The sequence below is a fragment of the Heliangelus exortis genome, chromosome 21, assembly GCF_036169615.1.
Source record: "Heliangelus exortis chromosome 21, bHelExo1.hap1, whole genome shotgun sequence".
Classification (NCBI taxonomy): domain Eukaryota; kingdom Metazoa; phylum Chordata; class Aves; order Apodiformes; family Trochilidae; genus Heliangelus; species Heliangelus exortis.
Window position 1 is genome coordinate 1,505,288 of NC_092442.1, and position 27,805 is coordinate 1,533,092.

Here is a 27,805-nt window from a genome sequence, read left to right on the forward strand (position 1 = left end):
CCAGGTCCTCAACTGAGCAGTGAGCTGGGCTGCTCTAATGCCTCTGAGGCTCTTGCCTGATCCTTATGGCAGTAAAAACACATTAATCCTTTTAGCTGATATCCCATCAGTGGGGTTTTCCAGCTGACAGAATCTGTCTTGGCTTTTATGGCCATTGCAGTCTGGGTGACAGGACTGTCCTGAAGCCCAGCCCAGGCTGGGAGGGGGCAGAATTGTTACCAGAGGGTTTTTGGCTCATTTGTTTGGTCTCCTCTGAGACCATTGCACATTGAGAGATGCTCACAAGCTGCAAGGAGTGCTGCCCTCTCATAGGTTGGTGACATCTATAGCATGGTTTAGTGTCTTTGGGTCTGTGACAGTGGCACTTCTGCCAGGCTGGTACAGCTTTTCCTGCTGGTGAGTGGATGAGATGCAAGGTAAAAACCTCTGAAAATTAAAATGGAGAAGGAAAAAGACCTCTCCTATGTAATAAGGATAATGTAAAGATCTTTTGTAACTACCATGTGTTTTCTTATTTCTTTCTCCCTTCCTGTCTTGAGATGCTACTCTGATAGGTATCTTTTTTTTTTTTTTTTTTTTTTCCTTTTAACTCTAATGTGCCTCCATTTTATCAATTAGCTGCCTGTCTCCTGGTTCCCATGGCAACACAACAGGCTGTTGCATTTCTGATTCCTTTGGCAGTTGGGGTGCCTGGCAAGTGTCTTGGGAGCAGTAAGATTACAAAAGGGTTCTGCAGGGAGTAGGAAATACATGGGCAATGCTCATTATGCCCCACTTCTCATGCTAAACTATTTTTCTCATTCTCTCCTCCTCCCTTTTAGAAATGAGCTTCCTTTCCCCTTTGTTTCAATTGCCTGGTGATAAGAAATGAGCAACTGAAGTGCTCTGGGAGGTCAGAAGCTGTGGAGGGAGTGAGGGGCTGCACGGATTTGCTGGAGGTGGATGGCACATGAACACAGCAAAAAGCTGAGCAGCTCATCAGGAATCCTGCAAAGAAAGTTTTTCCTGCTGCTGCTGCAGAGGAAGTGCTCTGCTCCTCCTGCTCCAACTTTGAGCTCAATTGAAGTGGAGTTTCTTGCTCCTGTACTGTACAAAATGGTCTCTTCACCCCTTTCTCCAGCAGAATCTGTCCCCAGGGATTTGGGACACATGGACACAGTAACAAGAGCCATGTGAAGAGCCTGAAATACCACTTGAAACCTTTACCCTCTCCAGCTCCTGCCTGATGGGAATTTTTGGTTGGCTCCTGTAGTCCTGGTGCCCTGGCATCATGGGGTGCCCTGTCACTCTGGGACCCCTAAAATTTGACAAAAGGACCCTAAGCACCAGCTCTGCCCTGGGGGTTATTAAATGCATCCTGTGTGGGCTTTATGAAAGCTGAAGGGAAAGGAGGGATGGAGGAGGGGAAAAGAGGGATGGAGGAGGGGAAAAGAGGGATGGAGGAGGGGAAAAGAGGGATGGAGGAGGGGAAAAGAGGGATGGAGGAGGGGGAAGGAAAGAGGGACAAAGAAAGAGGGACAGAGGAGGGGAAATGGAGATGGGGAGTTGGATAAGATGTGTGTTTAGTGGATGCTGTGTCTGACTTTTGATTTATAAGTTGTTGTTCAGCCCTGAAAGCTGTGACCAACAGGAAGGCCATTTTAACTGAAAAGAATGAGCTGGCTAATGAACACAATGGGCTTGTAAAGTTGGAAAAGTTTGAGTGGTACAGAGCTGGTTGTGTCTTGGAGCCTGGTCCCAGCCAGAGGGAGGGAGGGAGGAGCTGCTGCCCCAGTCCTGAGCAGAAGTGAGGTTTGTGCTGGGCAGAGATCCTCCTGGACCAAGGAGGAAAGAGCATCCCCCATCTCTGCCTTCCAGGTGAGCTGCTGGCTTAGATGGTGACCAACATAGTGACCCTGAAAGGGTTCTTTTGGCTTTTTATCACCAGGTGCTGGCAGGAGTGGAACAGGGAATACTCAGCCTGTGTTTCATTGGGTTTGTTTCTCCTGGGTAATTCTGTTTTCACCTTTGTACCTGAGATCTGTACCTTTGCTTTGCTGGTGGTGAGCTGCTTGGAACTTGTGGTGTTTAACTGGGGAGTGTCACTACAATAAGATGACTTTTCTTCTCCAGAAACAGAAAGCCAAATGACACAGGGATAGGGCAGCTCTTTAGGTGCCTGAAGAAATCTCAGGAATTCTGGGCTCTTAGGTGGCTTTCCCATAAGCTGTGAGAGATGCTGGAGAGTGGGGAACTCCATATGTCAGGTCTTGGAGAGCTGTGCTGCCAGCTGATGGTTGGTTTGGACTTCCCAAATATCCATGAGATTGAAGACAAGTTGCTCATTGCTGCTTTTTGCCTTCTGGTGAGTAGATACCTGCTGGGGAGGCTCAGGGAGGCTCAGTCTGTCTACTCTGCAGTGTGTCTGGCCATTTAAGTAAAGGATCCATCAGACCTGAAGTCAAGCAGAATAGGTTTAGTTTGCTGATAGTGCCTCTTGGCTTTTCTGAACACCTGGTGGACAAAAGCCTTGTTAGCTGCATGGTGGGGAATGGGTGGCTGAGTTATTTCACATGCAGGTAATGAAGGTTATGTAAAATACCAGGTTTCTACCACGTGGCCATAATGAAGAAGGTGAACCTTCTGGCAGGTCCTCACTTAAATCCTGTTATTTTGAGTCATTCACTTCATGATAAAGGCTAATAATGCTTCTGACTGCACTGCTGTGCTCAGGAGCCTGTAATTAGACTGTTCCCTGAGAGTGTAATTACTGGAGTTGGGCACCAAAAATGAATGGAATGTATAAAATCCCACTAAAATTTTGGCTTTGTGGAGTACACAGTGTTAAACTGAGAGCCCAGTGAACTGGTTTTGGGTTTTGTGGGTTATTGTTGGTTTTGGTTTTTGTTTTTTTTATGCTTTTGGGGGGTTATTTTTTATTTTTGTTTTGGTTTTATATTGGGGTTTTTTTTCCAATCCAAGTCAGCTTTGGGTGTTTGCTCTTGCAGTGAAATGGGGTGAGTCTGGACAGGGTTTGAAATACTCCTGCATTGTTTGTTCAGCCTTGGGCAGCTTTCCTGCCTTTCTTTTGCTTCAGCCTCACTACTGAAGGGTTTGTTACCCCAGCCATGCTGCAGGGGTGTTTCTGAGAGCTGATGGAACCTGAAACAGCCCTAATACAGACTCCTAGTGTGCTGAAACTCAGGCTCCAGTAGGACTAGAAAAACAACTTTGATCTTTCATGAATACAGCTGCAGAGCCCCCCTCAATTTTTGTCCTTATAGCCCTGTACAGTCGAGTTGAATTTGGCTCTTGTGCTTGGCACTTTGCATGGATCTGTCACAACCACGTCAGCAGCACAGATCTGTGTGTTACAGCATGAAACCAGGATGTAAGGTGTGTTTCTAGTTGGATTTCTTCTCATTCCCATGAAAGGAGGGAGATCCGTATCACAGAGCTTGTTTGTGATAGAGCCCTGTGGCCAACTCTGGTTATTAAACTGAAAGTTTCTTTTTAAAATGTAACTTGTTGGTTCCTGAGTTTTGGGTTAGGGGCTGTTCTAATAATAAGCTATAAAGCACTAAAATAAAAACAGTGGCTTGATTTTCTGCTTATGGTTGTCTTTGAGTCACATGAATGGAGCCCTGTTTCCTCCTCTCCTTTTTTATTTGAAGTCCTCTGTAAAGATCAAAAGCTCAAAGTATAGAATAATGGTCTTTTTTTTTTTTTTTAGCTATTAAGGTGAAACTGGTTCTTGGATGTAACGTCATACCCCTAATGGAGCTGCTTTTGAGCTACTCTCTCTTACAAGATTGAGAGTAACACAAGCTTGAAAATATTTGCCAAAATAATTAAAACATCTATTGATGAAGAACATGTGAGTTTGAGGAAGGCTTCAGGGCAGGACCCAAGGCAGCTCAGGGTCCCTGGCACATTCCTTTTGAGCTTTGGGAGCATTGCAGGCTTGGTGGCTGCTGATTTTTTTTCACCTGGGAGCAGCATTTATGTTGCTGCCCTTTCTTTCTGTGCCCATCCCAGGATGAACCTCCTGACCGTGCCATGTTGAGCTAAATTCCTCACGACTGGGTGCAGCTCCAGCCCAGCAAGCTTAGGGAGGAGGCTGGAGGCCATTCTGATCATGAGAGGAGCTCCTGTCATCATGCCTGGACTCCTCTGTCCTGGCTCAGGTTCTGCTCTCTCTTCCACCAGCCCCAACCAAACTGCTGCAGCTGTGCCTTGGACATTTGTCAGGAGTTGGCTCTGGGCTCTAATGAGCACCAAAGAGTCAATATTAATCCACAGCTGGTTTAGGAGAAAGTGGGGGTCTTGCTGCTAGCACTGAAGCACTGATGCTCTTGTCTTCCTCCTGACATTAGACCTTCAGCAGAGCTCTGCATTAGATTGGTCTGAGAGCTTTTGTGTTCTTCAGGCTTTCTAAGAGCTGAGCCTGATCTGTCAGGCCCATTACTCCTGGAAGAGCTGTGGAAATGGTGCAGGCTGAGCCATAGTGATGGCTGAGGCTGAACGAGTTTCACAGTTCATTTCACACTCAGGTTCAATTCTGCTGAGACTTGCTCTGTCAGCCTTGTCTGGTAGCAAATAAAAATGTCTTTCTGGGTGTGCTTTAGGCTTTTCTGCTTAGTGGCACCCAGGAATTTCAGCTTAAAGCTTCCCTGAAGAGCATTCACTGAATGCAGGTTGTGCTGGGACCAGGTCTCACACCCCGTCCTCCTCCAGTGCTGGGGCCTCAGTGATACCAAGAGCTGAGGGTGACTGATGGTCCATGGCATATGACTTGCTGGGTCTTATTTTGCAAGCTTATTTCCTTAAATTTCTTGTGTGGTTTCTTTTAGGACTTTACTCACCCTCCCCCTTTAGCCCTCAGAGTGTTTTAATCAAGTCCATATCCCCTTTTCCTTCATTCCCCTGGGGCCTAGGCTGAAAGCCCAAAGTTTGGGATGGATTTTGCCACTGGTGTCAGCAAGAGCAGGATCACTGCAAACTCATTTGCTCAGCTTGCCTTTGTTTCCCCTTCAGACACATCGGGCCAGTCCTGGAGAATTCCAGTAGGGAATTCCAGCTGGAGGGAGCCAGCAGAACACTGGATTTCCCACATCACCTGCAGTGTTCCTTCTCCCAGTGAAGCATTGCTGGAGGGCTGGCTTTGGCTTGATGGGCTGAGGCCAGAATCAGAGCATTTTTTTATTGCAGATTTTATTGAGTTCAGCACACAGCGGGGCAGCCCTGTGCATGCAGGACTTTGGGAATGCTTCCTGTTTATAGGTCTGCTGTTTAGATGGAACATATTCCAGGTGGCTGTTGGGTTCTGCTCCATCAAAAGGGCACAGCAGCAGCTGGGGAAACTGAGGAATTTGCAGAGGCAGCTGCGTGGCCCAATTGGGAGCCTTGGTGGGACTCTTGGTGCTTGGTCTGTTTGCCTGGATCCAGACATGGGGTGTTCTCATAGCACCAGGTACTAAAACATCAGTACTCATTTCTTTCTTTATTATATCTTATTTTATTTTTGGATGAAAGGATAACTTTGGCATCTTCCTTCAAAGCACCAGCTCTTTGGTCTTTTGTGGTCCATAAGCACTTACCCCCATGTCTGTCTTTCTGAAGCTTATTCACACTAGTGCTGCCATGCAAAATACCCCTTGGTGCTGTGATGGGGTGGGGGTAAGTGGGTGTTCCAAAGGGGGGTGGAGACATAGGATTGGCTCTTTAGTGTGTGTGAGACCTGTGGAAACTGCAGCATGCAGGGAGTTCTGTGCTGGTTGCAGTAATGGGGTCACTGGTGGTTTAACCTTCACCTGCTCTAAACCTGCAACCTGAGCTGTGGTCCCAGATGTTTCCTTTCTGTAAATGCCCTTGCCTCGTGTTTCACTTGCCTTTTAGGATTTCTCCACATACCCAAACCTCTCTCCCCTTGATTCACAGGCTCACCTTTACACAAGCAGGGTCCCACCTCCACCTCCAGCACCGAGAAGTCGTGTTCGAAGGTTGCCGAGGTGGGCGATGATTTCCTGGGAGACTTCGTGGTGGGCGAACGCGTCTGGGTAAACGGAGTGAAACCAGGTGTGATCCAGTACCTCGGGGAGACCCAGTTTGCTCCTGGCCAGTGGGCAGGGGTCGTTCTGGATGACCCTGTGGGTAAGAACGATGGCTCTGTCGGAGGAGTTCGTTACTTTGAGTGCCAACCCCTGCAGGGGATTTTTACCCGACCGTCCAAGCTGACGCGGCAGCCGGTGGCCGAGGGCTCGGGGAGCGACGCTCCCTCTGTGGACTCCCTGACAGCTCAGAACTTGTCACTGCACTCGGGGACAGCCACCCCACCTCTCTCCACCCGCATCATCCCCCTCAGGGAGAGCGTCCTCAACAGTGCCATGAAGACGGGCAACGAGTCGGGATCCAACCTCTCGGACAGCGGCTCCGTGAAAAAAGGGGAGAAGGATTTGCGGCTCGGAGACCGAGTGCTGGTGAGTTGGTTGTGGGGGTCCCCTGAGAAAAGGCAAGGACCAAGAATTTCTCCCCTCCCTAAGTGGTCCTGGTGAGGACAAAGTTGGTGGTGAGCTGTGGGACTTGGAAGAGGATGTCTGGACCAAACAGGCATCGGATTTGTGTCTTCCCTGTTCTTTGGGGTGCTGTGTCCTCAGGAGATGTCTCTTCTCTTTTTCATATTGATGTGAGACAAGGTATTCCAGGGCATTTCTGGTACTGGACAAGTCCTGAGCTGTGCAATGAGGTCAGAGAGAGCAACTCAAACATGAGAGGAAATAGAATCATAGAAAGTTAGGGGTTGGAAAGGGCCTCAAAAGATCTTCTAGTTCAACCCCCCTGCCAGAGCAGGGTCACATACAGCAGGTTACACAGGAACATGTCCAGGTGGGCTTTGAATGTCTCTAGGGAAGGAGATTCCACAACCCCCCTGGGCTTTATATATTCCCCCCTGGGAATATATAAATATTCCTAATATTCTCCAGTTTGTAACCATTGCCCCTCGTCCTACTGTTGGTTACCCCTGAGAAAAGCTTTGACTCTGTCCTCCTGGCTCACTGGTCATTCTCTTCTAATCCACCAATTCTCTACATCGAGTTGTGTGTTGCAGTTTTCAAGGAGCTTGCAGGAGTTGTCTTATTGCATGAGGTTGTACACACTCTGCAGGTATTTGAAGGAATCACTGCTCACTCCCCTTTTGGTGCCTCAGTTTTTATATGCTGGATATGACACTGACTCCTTTGCTGTACAGAAAGGAACTTGCAATCATTTTTATAAAAGGGCAGGACTTTGGGAGAGACCACTGGACTGATGGGTGGTTCTCCACACCTGACTTCTGTTGCTGTTTTCAGTATCCAGAACAGAACACCTACTGACTTGGAGCCCAGATGCCACTAAGAATGGCTCACTGGAAGTTTGCCATCAAGCTTCTCACCACTGGTGTCCTAGGAAAGGAGCAGTGCTTTATGTGAGGAAGGAACAGAAAGGTATCAAAGCACAGAAAGACTTTTTTTCTTCAGTTCTGTAAGAGAGAATTTAATTTTGTTATGTTTCTATGCTACATACTGATACCAAGTGTTGGAAGAGCCAAGCTTTTGAGGGCAGATCTTTAGGGATTGTATCCCCAATAATATCCCTGGATCTAAAAGCTGAAGGTGAGTGCCTGACAGCAAGGACAGGTTGCAGAGGGTCAGTCTTAGGGCATCCTGAACAATCTGGCTCCCATTTCAAGTTAGCTATGGAATGTTGCCTTTTGGAGGCACCTGGTTCCTGTACCAATAGTGGGAGCAGGGAAGTGGTACCTGCCATCTGGATAATAACAAGGGGTTGGTAGATGTTGGCTCCACAGCTGATGTAAATCAGGAGGGTGTCAGAGGCAGAATCAGATGTCCCTTGAGATCACAAGGAGCAGGTTGGTTGGTTTTTTTTCTGCTGGTGACAGCAGCAGCCCTGGGCTGATGGAGTTGATTCCTTTGCTCTCTGCAGCCCCCCAGGGACCCTGGGCCATGTTACAGCAGTCCTGGGTGGCTGTGAAAGGCCCCATGTGTCTTCTGAGTCAAAACTACACAATCTGCAATGAGGGTTTCAGGACCCAAATGGCAGGCATCTCTGGCATTACAAATCCACCTTCAAAAATGCACCGAAACACTTAAGCTGTCCAATTTTACTTAAAGTATGAACATTTAAAGTTGGTTCATTTTCAGAGGACAGGTGAAGATGACTTCTGCTTGCACCCATTGGATGTTACACTTTATAAATCTTGTGTGAACACATGGGCTTTTAGACCTAGCTCTAGAGGTGAGAAAACTTTTTGTATTCTCAGATTTTCCCCCAAAAAATGCTTGTTGCATTCTGGATCCTAGCAGGGACTGACTCCTGATCAAGCATTTGTCACTTGAGTGTCATTTTCCTGACTTTCCTGACTAAAGTCTGTCTCCCCTCCCTCTCCATCCCCACTGTCAGCAAAGCTGCTGTGGTCCCTCCTGGTCCCAGGGGCAGGGAGAGGGGGCAGAGACATCCTCATGGGCTGAGGCTTTGTGTTAGTGTGTTAAAGTTGTCACATATGGGGAAAAATGAACCTGGGGAATCTGTCCTCTTTTATCAGTTGATTTGTTTGCTCCCATTTTCTCCCTTACCTGTTGCAGGGAATGAGGAGAGTGCTCAAGTGAGAACTTCCCATGTTAGGAGCTGCAGCTCTAGAAGGTAAACCCTAAAATATAAAATCTGCACCAAATTTGGCTCTTTCTGAACCAGCCAGGCAGGGGAATAGCTTTCTCCAGACTTAACTCTTGAAGCCCTCTCTTCTGCTGACTGTAAGCTCACCAAGGCAGGGTTTGTCCTCCTAAGACTCTGCCCACCTCAGTGATGCCCACACAGGTGGAAATTTCAGGACACCCATGCTGTACAAACTGATGGCATCTCTCTGTTGAGTTGTTATTTGAGTGGCTTGTTCTTTATTTTATTGAAGGTGAATCTTTAAAGGCCCTCCTGCACTGCCTGTTGATTTATAAAACTAATTTTTTTGCTCTGCTTTGTCAGTGGAATAAATAGCTCCATAAGAGCAGGTTTGGAAGGAGCACAGCATCTCCCTGGCTCTAGGTCAGCTCACAGAAACATCAGGGGTTGTTTGCATGAAGTAGCAGAGGTCCAGGAAAAGAATAGTGAGAACAGAGAAGAAACAATTTGCTGTTATGGTTGGGTAGCATGTGCCTGGCTTGGCAGATGGTTGGTTTTTTTCTAGTAATGGAGATGTCACTGATAATGTTTGGTGTTTGAATCCATCAGCAGTAATTCTGGGTGGACCCAAGTTGCCTCAGACTCCCTGAGGAAATCTTTGCTTGTGTTGGTGCAGTTTTTATTGGCTTTACTTTTTTAGTTTGTGCTTTTCTAAAAGATTATTTGAGAATGGCTTGGAGGCAGATGGAACCCACCAGAAGCTTTTCAAGGATATGTGTTGTCTGTAATTGTTCAGTGCATGGAGCACAAGGTTGCAGGGTCCTTACAGGTGTGTGCTGCATTCTGCTTCTTTCCTGCTAGTGGTTTTCTTTAACTTAATAAAGTCCTTTATAGCTTAAAGGCATTTTTGCTTTCCAATGACTTTTTCCCTTTCTGACTCTGTAGCAGTTGTGAAAAGTGACTTGGAGCTTTCCATTAGAAGAATTAGATAATATTTGCCTTTGGCACTTTCTAACTCAGATATGTTCTCTCTGAAATCACATTAAAGAGATGAAAAACCCACCCTCATATTGTAGAACTCATCTCTTGAAGCCTGGCAAATGAATGTGGAACAATTAACCTGTGCTTTTTGTAAGAATGGAGCTTCCCAAGGGACAGTAACTGCTGGAGTGCTGCTGGCTTGTTGCCCTCCTCTAGGGAAAGAAGGGATGGAAACAGAGCAATGGAGTGATTTCTGCTTAGGAGGAATCTCTGCTGTGTTTTTGTCCTCAGAAAATGGATTTTACATGTGTTGGGGAGGAGGCTTTCTTAGCAGCTGAACTCATTCCACCCCAGAAGTAGCTGCTTTTTTAGGAGTGGGAAGGAGGTGGCTGTTCTCTCTGTGTCAGTCTAAATTAAAAAATCGCTTTAAAAAAGAACAGAATCCTCTTCATAGAGATGTTGTTCTGTCCTTTAGCCACTCTTCTGTCTACCAACTGGGATTGTACTGAAATGCAGCAAAAAAGAAGACTGAGGGCTGGGTTCTGTTCCAGTACCTCTTGCTCTCAGGTGTAGCCCCAGGTACCCATGGGCAGCTTCCAGGTCAGTGAGTTTGCTGGAACTTGCAGGTGGCCCAGAGCAGCAGAGCTGCTGGCATGGCAGAAGCAGCACTAGCAGGGAGATTGGAGCTTGGCTGACAGACAGGCAGGAGGAATGTTTGGTGGAAATAGCTCTGGGCTCCCCCTGAGGATGGGATTTTAATCGTTGTCTCCTCCCCACGCTGCAGAGTTTTTCCCTGCAGTGTTGTTGCAGCCTCTGGGCTACTGGCAAAGGGCAGAGAATTCTTATGAATAAACTAAAGGTATCCTTTTCCTTAGCATCCCCCTTGCCAGGCTGGAGCTGCAGAAAGCCTTTAAGCCACCTGAGTGAGAAATCATTTCCATTAGAATCTCCCTGGTGAGGAGCAGTGCAGCCTGAGCCCTTCTCCTTTGAGCAGAGACATCTCCTTGCTCTGCTGCTGCCCTTGGAGCTGTTTCAGTGCCTGAGACTGGAGCTTTGCTTCTGCAAAAGCACATCAGGTGTTACAAAGGAAGGATTTTGGGTTTTTTCTTTTCCTGGCTAACCCTTGGAGCTCTCTCAGCTTGCTGGGGACTTAGACACGCAGCAGTGCTCCTGGATGGGCTTTAAGGCTTTATTTCCTTATTGCAAACCAGGCAGTAAAACAGGAAAGATTTTGTTCTGTAGTTCTACCAAGGCAGTATTTTCAGGGAAGGTATTTTTAACCTTTCATTGCCTGCTCTCAGCTGGGTCCATAAGCAGCCAGAAATTGCTGTGGCATGGCAGCATCTCACCCCCCAGCCTGGGCATGGTGGATCCCTGTCCCTAGGTTGGTTTGTGATGGGAAATGCAGTCTCCCAGGATTTAAGAGCCAGGAAAACATCTACATCTCCCAGTCCCAGTTCTTTCCTCACTGTGTAAGGATGGTGTGAAGTGGAGCAGGACTGCTGCTGTCACAGGAGCAAGGGTTCCCTGGCACTGCAGTGAAACCAAGAGGAAACAGCCCAAAGCAACCACTCTGCCCTCCTGCCACATGAACCCTTAAGGGTTTGTGTGCACTCACACACCCTCCTAACCCTTCATTTGGGCTGATGCATTGGCCAGTCCTCATCTTCTGTGTGCAGTATCTGTCATTAAATAGGAGTTGGAAGTGACCTGGCGTGGAGAAAACTCTTATGGAGTTTTTGCCAGAGACATTCTCAGGAGGGGATGCTGTAATTCAAAGCTTTTCCCCTATACCACATCCTTAGGACACTACTTTCTCACTGGTGCCTGGAAGATGAAGTGTCTTGCATCAGCAGTGCTCTCAGACTCATCCCTGTGCAAGGCTGTGGGGTGGGAAGGCACAAAGTGGCCAGATAAAAAGAAACTATAAAAATTCCTATACCTTCCCAGAGGGAGGACTGCTGATGGTCAGATGCCACCTGAATTAAGTTGTATTTCAGACAAACCTGACCACCAGCCTGATCACCCCATGGTTTTCAGGGCAGGTGCCCATAGCCATCACTAACCCCTGTACCATGCATGACCTGATGGTCCTGAGCAACGCTTCAAATTCAGATTTTCTTTTCTCTCTGGGCAGCATTGGAGGGTGTTGCAGGCTGTGCATGGCCCACAGGCCCTGGGGTTAAGTTCAGCTGCTAAGAAGTGGTTGCTGAGAGCAAGAAACTGCTGTGGGGTGAGCAGGGAGGATGGAAAGGGAAAAGAGCAAGTGCAGGATGCAGGGAGCTGGGCTTGCAGCAGCCAGATTGAGCTATGGCCTGGTGCTCCTTTGGTAAACTCTGATGAAAACAGTGTCTGGAGGGATTAGCAGCATTGTCTTCTCAGCCCTGGGATACTGGTCTGGATCCAAATTTGTCATTGTGATGGGACAGCTGTAGTATAAACCATGGTGTCAGGGATGCTGCAGTTAGGTGTGTGGATGTCCCTGCAGGAGAGCTCGGGGCTTTTCAGATCCCCAGTTAGGACACAGACCTGTTAAACATCTTCATCTTGTGAGGGCTGAGCCTAAGGATGTCTCTTGAGACTACTGAAGGTATTTTGTTGAGGAAAGGCCAGGTCAAGAAGACAGCCTTGAGTCAAAGGTGTGAAAAAAGAGCACATCAGAGAGGAGAACTTCAGCCTGGAGATGAACTTCCCAGGGGATCAGAGTGTGGCTCTGAGGCTGCCTAAATCCAGCTGGAGAGGGTGAACCACCAGGAGTTTGTTCATCAAAAGTGGGTTTACCTGGAGAAGAGAAACTCAGAATGTTGTTGCTGGTCAAAATCCCCTACAAACCAAATAATCCTGTGAATATTAAGTCTGGTTTTTTTGAGCTTCAAAACAGAAGCTTTCTGTTTGCTTTCTGGTTTTTTTCAGCTCTAACTGTTATTGTTTTTACAATAACACTTTATTCGTGTCCAAGAGAAAGGGATATCTCAGTTTTAGTGAGGTAACTATTCAAGGCTTCCCAGAAAAGCTTTGGGAATCATGTTTTGTTCATTTTTGAATGCAGCTTGTCAGCTCTAAAAGCTGTGGCAGGTCTGACCTGCTGGGGTGTAGCAGTCTCTCACCCCAAGATTTTGGAGCATGGAACCAGAACATGGGCAGAAGGGCAGCTGGAGGTACCAGGAGCTGTGCTGTGCATTGCCAGCCTCCCTGGCTTTCCCAAGCTGCCTTTTCTCCTCCTTCCAAGGTAATACTTGTGATTTATTGAAGGGTCTTGGAGAAACATGGCTCTGGTTTGAGGAAGCTGTTTGTACCCTGAGATGCCCTGCCAGCTGGCTTTTCCCAAAAAGCATCATTTATTTCAGCAGCATTAACAGATTATCAGAGCTGAATAAATCTGCATGTCTGAGTTGGATTAGTTTTCTAGGCTCTCCATCCATAAGAGTCCCTGTGGGCCTGCCAAAAGATGGGAAACTCAGCAAGGAGGTCGGGTGCTGGCATGTGAATGGGACAGCCCTGATTTTGGCTTCTGCCCAGGCTGCTGGGGAGCAGATGTGTCCATTCTGGCTTGGGGGAGTGGGTCTTGCTGTACAGGGAAGGTGTATTTATAGAGAAGATGGCAGAATAATTAATGCCTGGAAGAGAAAAGAAAAGAATCAGAGCATCCCATTGCTGTTTGGGGAGTGTTAGACGTGGTCTGCTCTCAGCATCTGCACTGCTGGATGGTTTTTGGGTAGGAATCTGCCCTCTTCTTGCCCAGTTTTGCTGTTGGCATAGTGAGATTGGGTATTCAGTCAGCAAGCTGGCTGGGAAACAGCTTTCTCAGAATAGTTAATACCTATGGAGGCATAACTGAGGGGTTCTGGTGTTTGTGTGGAGGGAGGAGGGTGGCCAGAATAACAGGAGTCACAGTGATGGAAGGAGCTCATCAGGTTTTGAAGGTGTTTACAGGAGGTTTTTAAGGGGTTTACATGGGATCTTGTGGCTTGATCAAGGAAATATGGTTCAAGATCTGTGATTATAACTCAATAAAAATAAAACAGTGCTTAACAGCAGTTTAAATGCCTATAAATGCCATTAAGATGAACTACCCCTACACTGAGTTCAACTTGCAGCTAAAGAATGGCATTGAATAATTTCATTAATATTAGGAGGCTAAATCTGTGTAAACTCAAATCACAAAGGGGGTTTGTCATCTGGCTGTGATTGATTGGCAAAGAACTTCACTGCAACTCCTCAGATCTGTAACTCACCAAGTACTGAAATGGATTCATCTTTTTACTCCTGGATGCAGTGGAGGCCCAGAAAGTTGGTTTTGTGATACTTTTTCTGCTGTCAAGTATTTCCCTCCTCCCCACAGCAAAGACAACAGCACCAAAAATTTTTTCATAAGAAGCACTTTGAATCCTTAGTGAGAGAAATTACATAAAATCAAGGACCCACACTTCAGAGCTGTGTTCTCTAGTCAGGTGCAGTTATTTTGAGGCTGGCAAAACTTTTTTCCTTTGCGCAAACAATTTTCAGGATTTTTGGGGGGATTTCAAATAGGTAAATCTGTAACATCCCTATCCCAGAATACAAAAACTTGGAGGTTCTCTATTCAGCTATCACTGTTTTGTAGGAGAATGTGATTATTAAGACCCATTTATGTAAAATTTAATATTAAGCCATAACAGCAGCAGGTTCTAAGATAAAGTTTTTTTAAACTTACGTTTTGTAATCTTACTTCCTTGAACTGCTTTAGCAGAATAAGGCTAAAAAAGGGTTGAAATCACTTATTTACTTGAAGTACAAACCTTGAAAACCACCCTCCTAACTTTCCATCTTTCTTTTCTCAGCACAGGTATCTTAAGTGTAGGAGCTTCTAGTCCAGAGGCAGCTGCTGCTCAGTGAGATGTGCAGTGATCAGAACACAGCTCCACACATTCCTGACTTTTGTTCTCCTAGAGTCTACTCAGCATGCTGAAAGCTTTAAGTATTCATAGAGGAGCAAAAAGTGTCATTTATCCTTCTTTCTCCATGGAAGGGAAAAAAAAAACTGTGCCTGGTGGAAGCTGAGCAGTGAGATGAGCCCCTCTCCCATGCAGCCACTTGTGCTGTGAATTGGTGCAGGATGTGTAGGTAAAAGCAGAGGGTTTTTTCTGTACAAGACACATATTTTAACAGGTTTTCTGGGACTGTTGTCCTCTACATCCTAACAAGCCCTGGGTGGGGACAAGCTGAAGAGTGATGAGTGTTGTTCTGGCTCAGCTTGTCCCTTTGATGCACAGGGCTGGAACCCCGGATCTTGGTTCTTTATGGATGGTGGGTAAAAGCTGTGCTTGGAGGGCTTAAAATCCTTCATGGCCTCACAAGCAGCTCAATGCAATTAATTGACACCTTAAAATATGTTATCATTGTGTTGGTTCTGACATTTTCCAGGCAGGCAAGTCCAGAGGTGGGAGTTGGTCAGTTTGATAACAGTTTTTGGAGAGGCATCTTTAGTGCCAGAGGAGAAGTCGGTACGAAAGCTGCTCTGGCTTCCTTAGATCTGAACTAGAAAATACTGATATCTTTGGGTTTTTTCCTCCCCTTTCCTCTCTCCAGAACTGTCCCAGCTTCAGTCCCTGGTGGCAGAGCTGTTTCTAACCCTCAGGATCCTCTCTCACACAGGTTGGTGGGACCAAGACGGGAGTCGTGCGCTACGTGGGAGAGACAGATTTTGCCAAAGGAGAGTGGTGTGGTGTGGAGCTGGATGAACCCCTGGGCAAGAACGATGGGGCAGTAGCTGGGACAAGGTACTGTGAGCTCTCAAACCCAGCCTCTGGGCCGTGGGGGGTTCTGCACACCCCTCTGGGTGGCTTGGGACCGAGTTCTGTTTGGCCTCGGGAGGGAGAGTTAGAGATGTGTATGTCTGGATGTTGTGGGGTTTGAGGCTTTTAGGCTTTGGGATAGCTTTGTAGGGAGATCAATAGAAACCTCATCACTGGAGCATTTTAATGCAGGATAATATCTGTGAAGAAGTAACCCAAGTGGCTTCAGGAAATAGGAGAGAGCAGGGAGGGAAGATAATTTATAGTGGGATTTTAGTTTTTGCTAGAAATTGATTCTGTGGCTCTATTAGCTCTGCTTTCTATCACACAGTCCCTTCTCAAACTTGCTGCTTGCACTCTATAATTCAAACTGCCAGAACTATAGAAGATTAAGATTTTACTCTTTTTCCTTCAGCTTCATGCTATTTGTTCTGTTCTTTCTGGAGCCACATTTCCAGAGATCTGAAAAACAGCTTCTGGTTGTCTGTCCTTCTACCAGAGTGCCAGCTGTCTGCTCATTGATGTTACCACCTCTGACTTCATTGGCACCTCCACTCTTTAAAAAGAAAAAAGACCCCCAGCCTCAGATCTTGACCTTGGTGATATTAAAGTCTGAATTATACAGCAGCACTTCAACCCTGTTTCAAATCCAGTTGGAACTGAGTCCTTGTCCTTCACAGGTTCTTTTAGTGGGAACTACTTGATTTCTTGGAGCTTTTTAAGGGAATCTTCCATTAAAGGTGAGATTTAACTTTCAAACTGAGGAGCTGAGAGTTCCTCCCTTGTTAGATCTCAATTCTGTAATAGGTTTCTTGTGTTGGGTCAGCCTTTTCCTGTCCACAGCCACGTGCTTTCAGTTAAGGTAAGAAAAATGTTGCCTTGTTCAATGTCAGGACAAGAAATCAGTAAGGCACTGGCAGGAGATGGCTGAGTTCCAGCCTATTCTCTAAAGCCAAGAACCAGCATTGTAGAGAATAAGTCATGGAGTGAATCCAAGTCCCTTCTTTCTTTTTCACCCACTACAAATTAGCTCTGAGCTTGATCTTCAGGGTGCTCAGAAATGATTTATTGTCTCTGTGCATGTGGGAGGCAGATGTGAGGCTAAGGGGGTGCTCTCTGCCTCTCCTCCTCACACCTCTCTTGCTGTGGTTTGAAAAAACAACTTTTGGAAGTCATCTGTTTTCTGAAGCTGCTCCATCTTTGCTCTTGTTTTGCTATGTGCCTTTTCTTCAAGGCTTCTCCTTTCTTTCACACTTTGTCAAGAGCAGGAAAAACAGAGCTCTACAGCAAGGTTTGGGGAACAGGAGTGAATCAGGAGGTTTGGGTTAAACAGGGGAGATTGAGGGAAGTCTGTTAGACATCCCCTTGCATCCAGGCTGACTTCACAGATTTTCTAGCAATAATGGACACTACCTGACAGAGCAGTGGTACAGACTCTCCAGCTGAAGGGTTGCAGCATTGCCCTTGTTTGAGCCTTCATCCAACCTTTTGACTTTTTTTGTATAGCACGTGGCACTTCCAACAGAAGCAATTTTTTTCCAGAAGAAGCTAGCATAGTTTTCCTGACTCCCTTGGTCCACGCAGGCACCCTCAGACAATCTTCCACGTGGGATTTCTGATGCTTCCTGAGCTTCTCCTGCCAAAAAATCAGCCTGGGCAGAGGCTGTCCAGGACTCTGGAGTCTCTGTTTTGGGGATTGATGCCACGTAGTGAAAATCCTTGGCTTGGCTGTTTGTCCCAGGAGCTGAGTCTGAGACAGTGGGGTCTGGTGGAAGTGGGAGAGTCAATTTGTGGGCAAATGAGCAAGCAAAGGACACTGCTCCCATCTTTGCTGCCATGGGCAACTCCTGAGGAGTTGGTGGGAAACTGGATGAAGTTTGTGGTCATTCTGATTTTCCTGCAGATTTAGAAAAGCTTTCAGGTCTGGCTACGCATCAAGAGAAGGCTGAAGGTTCCCCTGGCAGCTTTTCCTCCCTGGTAGAAGCTGCCTCTGGGCTGTGGTTCAGTAGCAGTGGCTGAGAGAGCAGGAAATCTCCTCTCTGTACATCAGATGGGTGCTGCTGGGACACTGAGGTTTGCTGCAGCTGCTTTCCTGATTGCACAGGAGAGAGGAGAAGTGCTGGGTTGGTTTTTTTTCTTATTCACAAAGCCAAGTTCCACTGACTCACCTCTAATGTATTAACCTTCACTTGCTTATTTTACTTCTTTTCCTTTTCTGTATCTGCTCCTATGGGAATCTTTGCCCTCTAAACTCATCTCTTTCTTTTACATAGTCTGAAACAGGTCAGCCTTGGACACTGCAGAATTTTTTATCATCTCTTTCAGAATTTCCTGTGCTGTTTCCCACCTGCAGTTGCATTGCCATCCCAACACCACTTTTCTTCCCTCTTCCCTAAGCACAGAGCTCCTTAGCACTTGGTGAGAGCAGCTCTTGTATTTCAAGGACTTTTTTTTTTTCTTTTTTTTTCCTGCCAAGTGCTCTGGACTCCATTCCTGCTTCTGAACTATAAAAGTTAATTGCAACTACTTCCAGTCCAGGCTAGAAGAAAGTGTGCAGACATGGTGATGCAAGTTTGGACTTGCTAAGAGCTGTCAGGGGGCTTTTGAGGGACTTAGCCTTTGGCATTGCTGTACAGGCACAAGTGCCAGACCATGGTTAGAGGAGGAGAGCTGTGGAAGGGGCTGTGTCAGGCTGCCCATGGCTGCTGCAGGTTCAGAATATGATGCTGAGCAGGGCTTTGGCTGCTTTGCAAGAGGTCAGACAGATTTTTTAATTCCTCCCATCCCTGCTCTGCAGCAAGGTCAGCCTGTGGTATGGCTGGTTTTCCAAACCCAAGGGCTTGTGTTGGCAGCAAGCACAGGGACTGAGTGATTTAGAGTTGTAGAGGGTTGTTGGGTTTTTTTTAAGATTCCTATAGAAAAAATCAGGCTTGAGCAGATGTTTGAAAATTACTTTCCCATCTGGCTGGAGATCAGGCTCTTCTCTGGCCTCCCAAGCACACAGAGGTCCACAGCCTTGGGACTTCCAACACTTAAAAGGGAATAAGGGAAACAGCTGCTCACATCTGGAGGGAGAGGACTTGTATTAGAGAAGCTGGATTTGTGGGATTTATTCATTAGGACCCTTTTTTTTTTTTTAATGTTAACATAGGACAAACTATTATATGGCCCAGTATTTAGTCCTGGCCTTGCTATGAAGCCTGTGAGAACTCCAGAAGGAGAAAGTTTTCTCTGCTGGTTGCTCCCTTGAAGCAAGAGGATGTGATGCCTGGAGGGGACCTGGTTTGGTTGCAGTGCAACAGATAAACCTTGGCTTGAGCTGCTCAGCCCAAGCTCTGGAGTGGTTTCCAAGGTGGATTTTGGCTCATTTGTGTTCTGAAAGAGGGCTCCAGAGAGACAATCATAGGGCTCACTGCAATTGTGGGAAGAGTTTACACTGTAATTAACTGATCCTCCCTTTCTAATGTTTGCTTCTCTTTAAGTTTGTTTGCCTGGGAACCAGTTTCTCCTTCTCTGCCACTCAGAGGAGGTGGCACACTCTGGAGTTGGCTGGAGAGGGATTTTTAGCTTCAGAGAATTACCAGCTTCCCCTCCTCTTTTGGGAGGAAAGATTTTTATGTTCTAGAACATTTATATGGAACTATTTGATGGGGATCTTGTGATGCACTTCACTCTGAGACACCTTTGCAAAGCAGGGTAGAGAACAATTGTGAGTTTTGGGCAAGGTTGGTTTGTAGGGAAGGGGTTGGTTTGTAGGGAAAGGAGCTTGTGCTCTCACTGTGTTTATGTACTGGGTTCTTTGTGTTGTCCAGGCTACCAGATGAGGCTTTCCTGGCTTCTCATCAAAGTGCTCAGCAAGTAGCAGGTGGCAATTATCTTGGATTTCCCTGCTTAAGCACCACAAGTGAAAACATGGAGGTTGCCACTGCTCTGAAGTGGTAGGGAAGGGGAGCAATCCAACCACTTCCACACAGGGAAACAACGTCAGGGCAAAGCACCAAGAGATGAACTGGGGGCTGGGGTTCTTTATTGCTCAGCTTGGATGAGATGGGTGCTCTGCCCCTTCTGCCTCGGTGTGTCTTCCTGTATTTTTATTTTTTTTATTGGTATTTTCTTGACAGGTATTTCCAGTGCCCTCCCAAGTTTGGCCTCTTTGCTCCCATCCACAAGGTGATCCGGATCGGGTTCCCATCCACCAGCCCTGCCAAGGCAAAGAAGAGCAAAAGAATGGCCATGGGGGTCTCTGCCTTAACCCACAGCCCCAGCAGCTCCTCCATCAGCTCTGTCAGCTCAGTGGCATCATCTGTTGGGGGCAGGCCCAGCCGCAGTGGCTTGGTGAGTGGCTCTTTCTGCAAGCCCTGCAGCCTCCATCCACTTCTGAGAGGCAGCTCTGCCAAGCTGGGGAGTGGGGTCTGGGATATTGTTACCCACCTTGCAAATCTGACATCCTCTAGGGATGCAAGAGCTGTTTGGGACCATTAAAAAGCCTGAACTTTGATATGGAGGTGCTGGAGAGTGTCCAGAGAAGGGCCATGAGGATGCTCAGAGGGCTGGAGCAGCTCTGCTGGGAAGACACTGAGAGAGTTGGGGTTGTTGGGGAGAGGAGAAGGCTCTGAGGAGACCTCATTGTGGCCTTCCAGTGTCTGAAGGGGCTACAGGAAAGCTGGGGAGGGACTTGTTAGGATGTCAGGGAGTGATAGGACATGGGGAGATGGATTCAAAGTAGAGGAGGGGAGATTTAGATTGGAAGTTAGGAAGAAGTTCTTCCCCATGATGGTGGTGAGAGCCTGGCACAGGTTGCCCAGAGAGGTGGTGGAAGCCCCATCCATCCCTGGAAGTTTTTAGGGCCAGGCTGGATGGGGCTCTGAGCAACCTGAGCTGGTGGGAGGTGTCCCTGCCCAGGGCAGGGGGGTGGAACTGGATGATCTTAAACACTGAGAAATGTTTCCATTTTTCACTGAAAATGAAACATCATTTTCCAACGCTGGAAAATTCAATCATTCTATGAACTGCAGTTTGCCATGGGGTGAGTCTCAACTCCACTGTCAAGAGCAGGTTTTATATTGGATCCTTGACAAAAAAATAAGCACCTCTTGTCGTGCCTGACTGTGTCACAGTTTGCTGCTGTGCTGAACAGCCACACCAGGGCTCCTTCAGTGACTGGGCTTTGCTGTGAGGGGTGACAGTGTCCTGGGTCACTCCCATGCTGTGTCCTTTGGCAGATACTCAAGAAGGCAGATGCTGGAGCAGGCAGCAGTATTGAGAAAATCTCTGCCTCTGCTGTAGTGTGTGCTGCATAGCACCTGCAGTCCCCCTGGCTGGGACCTGGGGTGCTGTATCCATTCCTGGCAGTGGTTCCAGGAAGCCCATGCCAGTCCTTCCAGCTGGGATCAGTCCTTCTAACAGCTCACTGCTTGGGATTGCACCAGTGCAGGTGATCAATAAAATCTAGTTAAGAAAGGCAGATGATACACTGCATGATAATCCTGCCTGACCCAGTTCCCACCCCATGTCCTGTCCTTAGGGAAATGGGAGATGGTCCTTCCATGGCAGTGCAGGAGAGCTTGTGAGCAGTGTCCAGATGTTTTGCAAACAAATTAACCTCACCTGTAGGGTCCAGAGCTGGAACTGCAGCTCTGTACAACCTAATAAATGATCAGTCAGGGAGCTGCACTCCAGATTTAACAGGGGACTTCAAGATATACACAGCTTTACCCCTCTCTCTAACTCTTTTTGTAGCTGACAGAGACTTCTTCTCGCTATGCCCGAAAAATCTCTGGCACCACAGCTCTCCAGGAGGCACTGAAGGAGAAGCAGCAGCACATTGAGCAGCTCCTGGCAGAGAGGGATCTGGAGAGGGCTGAGGTTGCCAAAGCCACCAGCCACATCTGTGAGGTGGAGAAGGAGATTGCCATCATGAAGGCCCAACACGAGCAGGTAGGAGGTGCTGGGGCTTTGTCACTGGCACTCAGGTGTTTGGCATCCTTTGATAGTTTGAGATCATTATCCCTCCACAGCTTCCTGATGGGAAGCCTGGGCTCTGAATTCCTGCTTTTTATGTGGAGACAGCTTTCTGCATAGTGGGTTAAGCTCAGGATCTTTCTCCACTCCTGTCCCAAGTCAGGAGCAGGAAAAGGGCAGTGCCAGAAATGAGGCAGCTGAGAGTTTGTGTCTGGTGGATCAATACATTTGAGTGCTGGAATGCAAGTGGAGGGCACACGTGTTCCCCTCAGCCACCCAATTGGGCTGTGACTGCATTGCAGTGGGGTTTGATACTATCAGACCCTGCTGAGAACATCAGTTCCTGTGTCACTGCTTTCCTGCCAGAGGATGTTTGGCACATTAATGAAGCCAAGAGATCTGTAAGCAAAATAGGATGATCCCTGTAGCTTTTTTTCTTTGCTTGCTCCTTTTCCTAAGCACTTGTACAAATGATCTTTTGAATTCCTTGATCATGTTTATAAATCCCAGCCAGGTCCTAGGGAGCAGAGATGGCACTGGACATCTTGGTGTGCTGGGACACATCTGCCTCTCAGAAATGCAGAAGTTGGCAAATAACTGCAAGCTGACATCTGCCTTGTGTAGGATATTTTCCAGTACCAAATGAATTAACATAAGCCTGAAATGTCTCCTTCATGACCAGGGCTGAATTTTACCTGGTAGCCTCAGACCAGATTTTTTTAAAATGTTCATCCTTCAAGTTGTTAACTCTTCATGAGAGGTGGATTCTTCAAAGGGTTTAAGTCAGAGAGGAACTGAAGCATGGATGAAATTTACAGCTGCTGGAGACTGAGCAGTGTTTTTCCTTTTTGACACCTTACATATCTTACACCTCTTTGGAAGATCTACTGTCTTACCACAGCATCCTCTGAGACAAATCATCAAAACCTTCTGTTCCCTTGTACTGATCCTTTTTGAAACAACTCTGTGCTTCAAACATTTAATTTGTGTGGTTCAGGCTCTCTTTTTTTGTTTGTTTTTTCTTTTTTCCCTGCAGTATGTCACAGAGGCAGAAGGAAACCTCCAGCGAGCACGAGCCCTGGTGGATGGGATGCAGAAGGAGAAGATTGAGCTGCTGAACCAGCTGGAGGAGGAGAAGAGGTAAAGCAGGAACAGATGGGTTTGGAGGAGATGAGGCTTTTACCTGAGAACATTGTTCACTGGATCTAAGGAGAAGAAAGTGCCTGCGTTTGGCTGTTTTCCATGACTTCAGCTGTGCTGTGCTTCACTCTCCTGGCCACTGTGGTCTTCTGCACATGGGGAAGGGCTGTGATTCCCACTCAGGAATGGGAATCTTACCTGGATTTTGCTGCCACTGCACATCTGATGGGACTCTTGTCTAGGTCTGGGCATTCAGTGCTGTGAGGGCCCCTGTTTGCTGACAGACTGCTGCTAATCACAGCTGAGCAGTCAAATATTTATTAGTCTTAATATGGCTCAAGAGCTCTTAGAGGAGACTTGGTGCTGTGTGGGGTTGCAGTGAGCTGATTTTGTGATGTGAGCAGCCTCAGGATTTTTGAATATGCTCAGCTGAACCTCCCCTGCTGTGCAATACCACTGGAAAATAGACACCCAGTCACCCAGGGCAGCTCCTCCCTGGGACAGGGACAGCTCTGGGTTGTTTCATGATGTGCCACACTTCCTGCCAAATACCTGCAGCACTTTTTAAGAAAACAAGACCCCACCAGCTTTCATTCCTGATGAGGAATCCAGGCTCCAGCCCTTCTGTGATGACCCTGATAAATATTTGACAGGCTGCTTGTATGTCCAAGAGCATTTGGCCATGGCAAACGTTGCTCCAACAATACCAACACTTGACCTACCACTGCCAGTAGAAGACCAAATATCCTTGGTCTCCTGAAGCAGTGAGGTTTTTGAGGGTTTTCAGCTGCCTTCCCTATTGCTCAGTGCCTGACACAAGCAGGGAGAAGCAGTGTTATTTGCCCAAAGGAAAAAAGGGCTCCACTGATCAATGTTGCTGTGATCTGATACCCTCACCAAACTCAACCATGGCCCTGTGTAAAATGGAATTACTCAGTAAAGGTGGGATTAAGTCATGGCATGGCTCTGAATGGTGACAAAGCTTTGCCCTCAGATGGTTTTGGCTGAGGGTACAGTATAAAATAACAGCACAGTGCAGGCTGGGCCATCCCAGCCCCCTTGACCTAGCTTTGCTCAACACCTCTTCTTTCCCCTGGTTTTTATTTTGGGTTTTTTTGTTTGTTTGTTTGTTTTTTTTGTGATGTGATGATCACAAGGCTGTTTCTTCTGAGGAAGGGAAGTCAGTCAGGAGGACAGCTTTAGTGTGGTTCATCATCTCCCCACATCCCAGAGGCCCCATCCATGCATGTGTGATGATGCATTTCCTGATGATGCACATTTCCTCTCTGGATGAGGGTGAAGATCTGCTTGTCATTCTCAGAGTCCAACTGCTCCATGTATATATAATTAAACTCTACAATGGGAATAAAAAGACATTTCTGTGTATTAAGTAACTGAAACCAGTGCTGATTTCCATTGAGTGATGTCCCTCTTGAGGATGAATTGTTCTTTTGTGCATAAATCTCCCTGTTCTGGTAGGCAGCTCACTTTCCCAGCTCCAGGAGGCCCTTAAACCCAAGACAGCTGAGTTCTTCCCTAAATATCAACAGATGCCTCCTTTAATTAGAGGAGGTTTAGACAAAGAGGCTTGTTGCTGAAGTTAGCTATCTATATTTACAGCTATTTTTGTTTGGAACAAAATCAGGGTCCTTACATCTGCCTACCAGCTCAACATCCTCATTATTACTTTTTTTAAAAACTGATTAAGAGAACAAAGAGGACAGTTTAGCAGGAGAATTGTTGTTCATTATTACTGGATTTTTCTCTTCAGACTTTGCAAAGGAGTCTCAGGCATTTCTGCATTTCTGCATGTGGTTCTCTGTGTGCATTTAGGCATGACTGGCCTATACAGTCTCTGAAGATGTTTTTGCCAGGGTAGCTCCCCATTTCCATGTTATGGAAACAGCAAACACTGCCCACTCTCTCCCCAGAAGGCAAAGGCTCTGATTCCCATGAACTCTTTGGTGTGGATCCTGTGACACAAGAACTGTCCAGTGCTCAGCTGCTCACCCAAGAAAACCAGTGAAAAACCAGTTGTGGCTTTTGTGTTTTCAGGATCCCAGTTTGGTACCCAGCAGCTGTGCTTGCTTGAGAGGCAGAGCAGTAGAAACAGCACCCTGGGAGCATGTTCCTTGCTTGCAGGCCAACATCAGCTCTGTGGAGAGCTTATTTATTGACTGTCTTCCTCCATGTGCCTTCGTGCTTACCTCCTGCTGAACATTTTGCCTTCAAAGCTTTTTTGGACCCCTCTCAGACTTTGGTTGTGCAGGGGGGGCCCATCTGCAATGGCTGCTCAGAGATGGGATGCTGAGCTGGGGGTTATTCATTGCTATTTGTGTCTTTCCCCCTTCCCAGGAAAGTGGAGGACTTGCAGTTCCGTGTGGAGGAAGAATCCATCACGAAGGGAGATCTGGAGGTAATTCCCTATCCCCTTCCCCAAATGGGGGGTTAAAACCTCAAGCTGCATGTGGGGGCCTCACCTGAGTAATTCCTGCCACTGTCTGCTCAGCAATAAACAATATTTGCTGTTTCTTGGTGGCTTTGGACCTGCTGCAGACACCTTGGTATAAAGTGTGAAGATTGTTCTCTGGTGTGTTGCCCAGGGACTGGTGATGCTGGGAGCTGCTTGGAATTAATCCCATGCAGCCAGCCTGGCTTTAAACATTGCTGGGAGCTGCCAAGCCAGCTCCAAACCTGACTGGATCCAAATGCATTTCAAGAGGAACATTTCTCCACTGTAGAAATGACTGCTCAGTCCCTGTCCCTGCAGTGTCCTGCTTTTAGCAGCTTTTAGCACACCCCTTCTCCCAGCTGGATGCTCTTCTGTTCCAGCCAAAATTCTGTGTCTCCTGTGGCCTGCAGGACCCTCCTTGAGGGTTCTCTGCCCACCTGTGTGGGGTTGGATCCTGGGAATCCCTTCTGTCTGGAGGGGCTGTTGCTCAGAGCAGTGCTGCCACAGGGGATTTTTTGCACTTCTTTGGTGCTGGGAGCTGGCCCTTCAGTGGGAGGCTTTTCTTTGGGGTTAGAAAAGAAGCTATTTCCTTCCTTTGGGAGGGAAAAGAAGATATTTCTCTGACAGTAAGGCTCTGCTCTATGTGTGGAGATGGGGAGTTTTCCTTATCTTTGGGCTGAGTGTTGAGGTTGATAGCAGAAGGGCCAAGGGACCTGCTTCTGTGCTTCCTGTTTGATCATGTCAATTAAAGCCCAGAAAAATGGGAAAAGCAGTCAATGGAGTATGAAACTATGGCTTTGACCCTCTTGGAATAAACCTCTTCTCCTTATGCAGAAGGTGAAGCAGAGTAATGTGTTTGGCAGGGTGTAAATCAGCAGTGCACAGAAAGCAGCCCTGTGCTAAAGGACAAAAAGTGCAGTTTCTACCCAGTGTGTTGGTGCAAAATCAGGTTTCTGTTCCTCCCTGAGCTTAGAGGATGGGTTTCCCCAGTTGCTCCATCACTCCCTGTGGGAGCAGTGAATTCTCCCTGTGTAAGCTTTAGGTCTTTAACCCTGGCTCTGGAGTGGTGGCAATGGGACCAGGGTTAGCTGCAAATATATTTATTTTTTTAAAGACCACCATGCTTTGCAAGCTGCTGTGACATGAGTGCATAACTGCAGGTCCCAAGCTGAGGATAAATGCAATTTTCATTTGGGCTGGGAAGCAACTGGATGTGGCCAAGCTTCATGCAGGCTGCCAGGGTCCTGTCCTCACTTCATCTGTACAGAAAAACAAATATCTTCTTGGAGAAGAGTGATGGAGCAGCTTTATTTCCCTGGGGTCCAGCACCAGTGACAGCACAGACACTGCCAGGGTTTTGCTGTCCTGTCTGATTTGGATGCTCAGGCTGAATGGTTGAGTTAATTCTCACCTTCCTGTGTTTTTGTGGAGAAAAAAAAAAAAATCCCTCATTGGAAATCAGGGGGATAAGTGCTCCTTTGTGACAGCTGTGTCCCCTCCTCTGGCCTTGAAGTCCCCTTAGCCCCATTTCTGAGCACCTGGAGGATAAGGTTTATCTTGCATTTCACAGCCAGCAACAGACAGGATGGTGAGAAAAGGTTGTCTCGGGCTCAGCCAGATCCCCTGATATTTCTCATCATATCTTGTAGGTTTTGGACCAAAGAGATCCATGTGCCTGGAGATACAGGTCCAGTTTTGGGACCTCTGATATAAAAAAGGGGAACCTGGAGACTTGGCCTTAATGTTGGTATCAATTCAGCCCATTTTGGAGTCTGATTGGCAGTGCTGCTGCTACAGTGCTGGGGGAGGTGAAAAGCAATTGGAGGAAAACAGAACTTTTTAAGAGAGGCTGTGGTAGAAATACCACATTTTAGGAAATGCTAAACTCTTCAAGGAAATATCTCCTGGCACCTACTTCTCAGTGGGAAGTCAGTTTGTAATTTGTGAGTAGTAATTTAAGGGGAATAGCAAGAAATAAGTTGAAAAATCAGATCTCAGCTTCCTCAGAGTACAGGAAAACTTCAGATTTTTGGTGCTGAGTCGTAAGAACTGGGCAAACCCAGTCTGCACAAAATAATGCAGGATGTGAATCTTGCCTGAAGCTGTATTTAAGGACTGTAAAACAGTTGATTTCTCTTCTCTGGTAGTTTTTCTCCTCTGTTTTCCTGTGTTTTTCCAGACTAGGAAAATACCAGGATTGGTAAATACTGAGCAAGCTTGCTGGGAATTTGAGTGTCAGCCTCAGGAGTCTTAAGGGAGATTTTTTTGGAGATTCCCAACTTAGTTTTGGAATAGGTCAGCACCTTCAGGTAGCCAGTGCCTGATGTGCTGTCACCAGTTAAGAGAATGTCAGAAGTCTGTGTTGCTGAAGTTTCATTTGGGCATTTTAAGGTAAAGTGAGGAAATTTCACAAGTAGCAGTGGAATAATTATCCCCATCAATAAAATCAAGCCTGGAGCTTCATCTTGTGATGTGGATCTTTGAGCTTTGCAGAGAGTGGGAGAAACCACTCGGTACAAAATTAAATTTCTTTTCTTTTCCTATTAGGATGCATTCAGCCAACTTTTGAACTTCAATAATATCGTTTGGGGATATTGATAATGTTTGGATTTTTGAGACCATGTCTTTTTTTCCTCTTTGTGGGGTCAAAGAGGCTACATAAAAAATGGGAGTGGACTGAATATGTCTGGCAATTAAGATCTTGACCATCTATGAACATATTTTTAATGATATCTTTTGAGCCATAAGAGAGACCATGGATTTGTACAAGCTTCTGTTTCCATCCTAATCAAAAGTTCTTTTGTTGTAGTAAAGGGCAGAATAGCCCTAAATTTTTTTCCAGTGG

At 46.8% G+C, this 27,805-nt stretch overlaps 1 protein-coding gene across 2 annotated transcripts in view; it reads left to right on the forward strand.

The window, feature by feature from the left end:
• Positions 1-27,805, forward strand: part of CLIP2 (CAP-Gly domain containing linker protein 2) — a 77,729-nt gene that overhangs the window by 31,566 nt on the left and 18,358 nt on the right. For both annotated transcript variants that reach the window (XM_071764945.1, XM_071764946.1), the window contains exons 3-8: positions 5,920-6,458; positions 15,268-15,392; positions 19,529-19,742; positions 21,147-21,344; positions 22,405-22,508; positions 24,864-24,924. In XM_071764945.1, the coding sequence (XP_071621046.1) occupies positions 5,920-6,458; positions 15,268-15,392; positions 19,529-19,742; positions 21,147-21,344; positions 22,405-22,508; positions 24,864-24,924 (1,241 nt within the window). The remainder of the gene's footprint in view (positions 1-5,919; positions 6,459-15,267; positions 15,393-19,528; positions 19,743-21,146; positions 21,345-22,404; positions 22,509-24,863; positions 24,925-27,805) is intronic.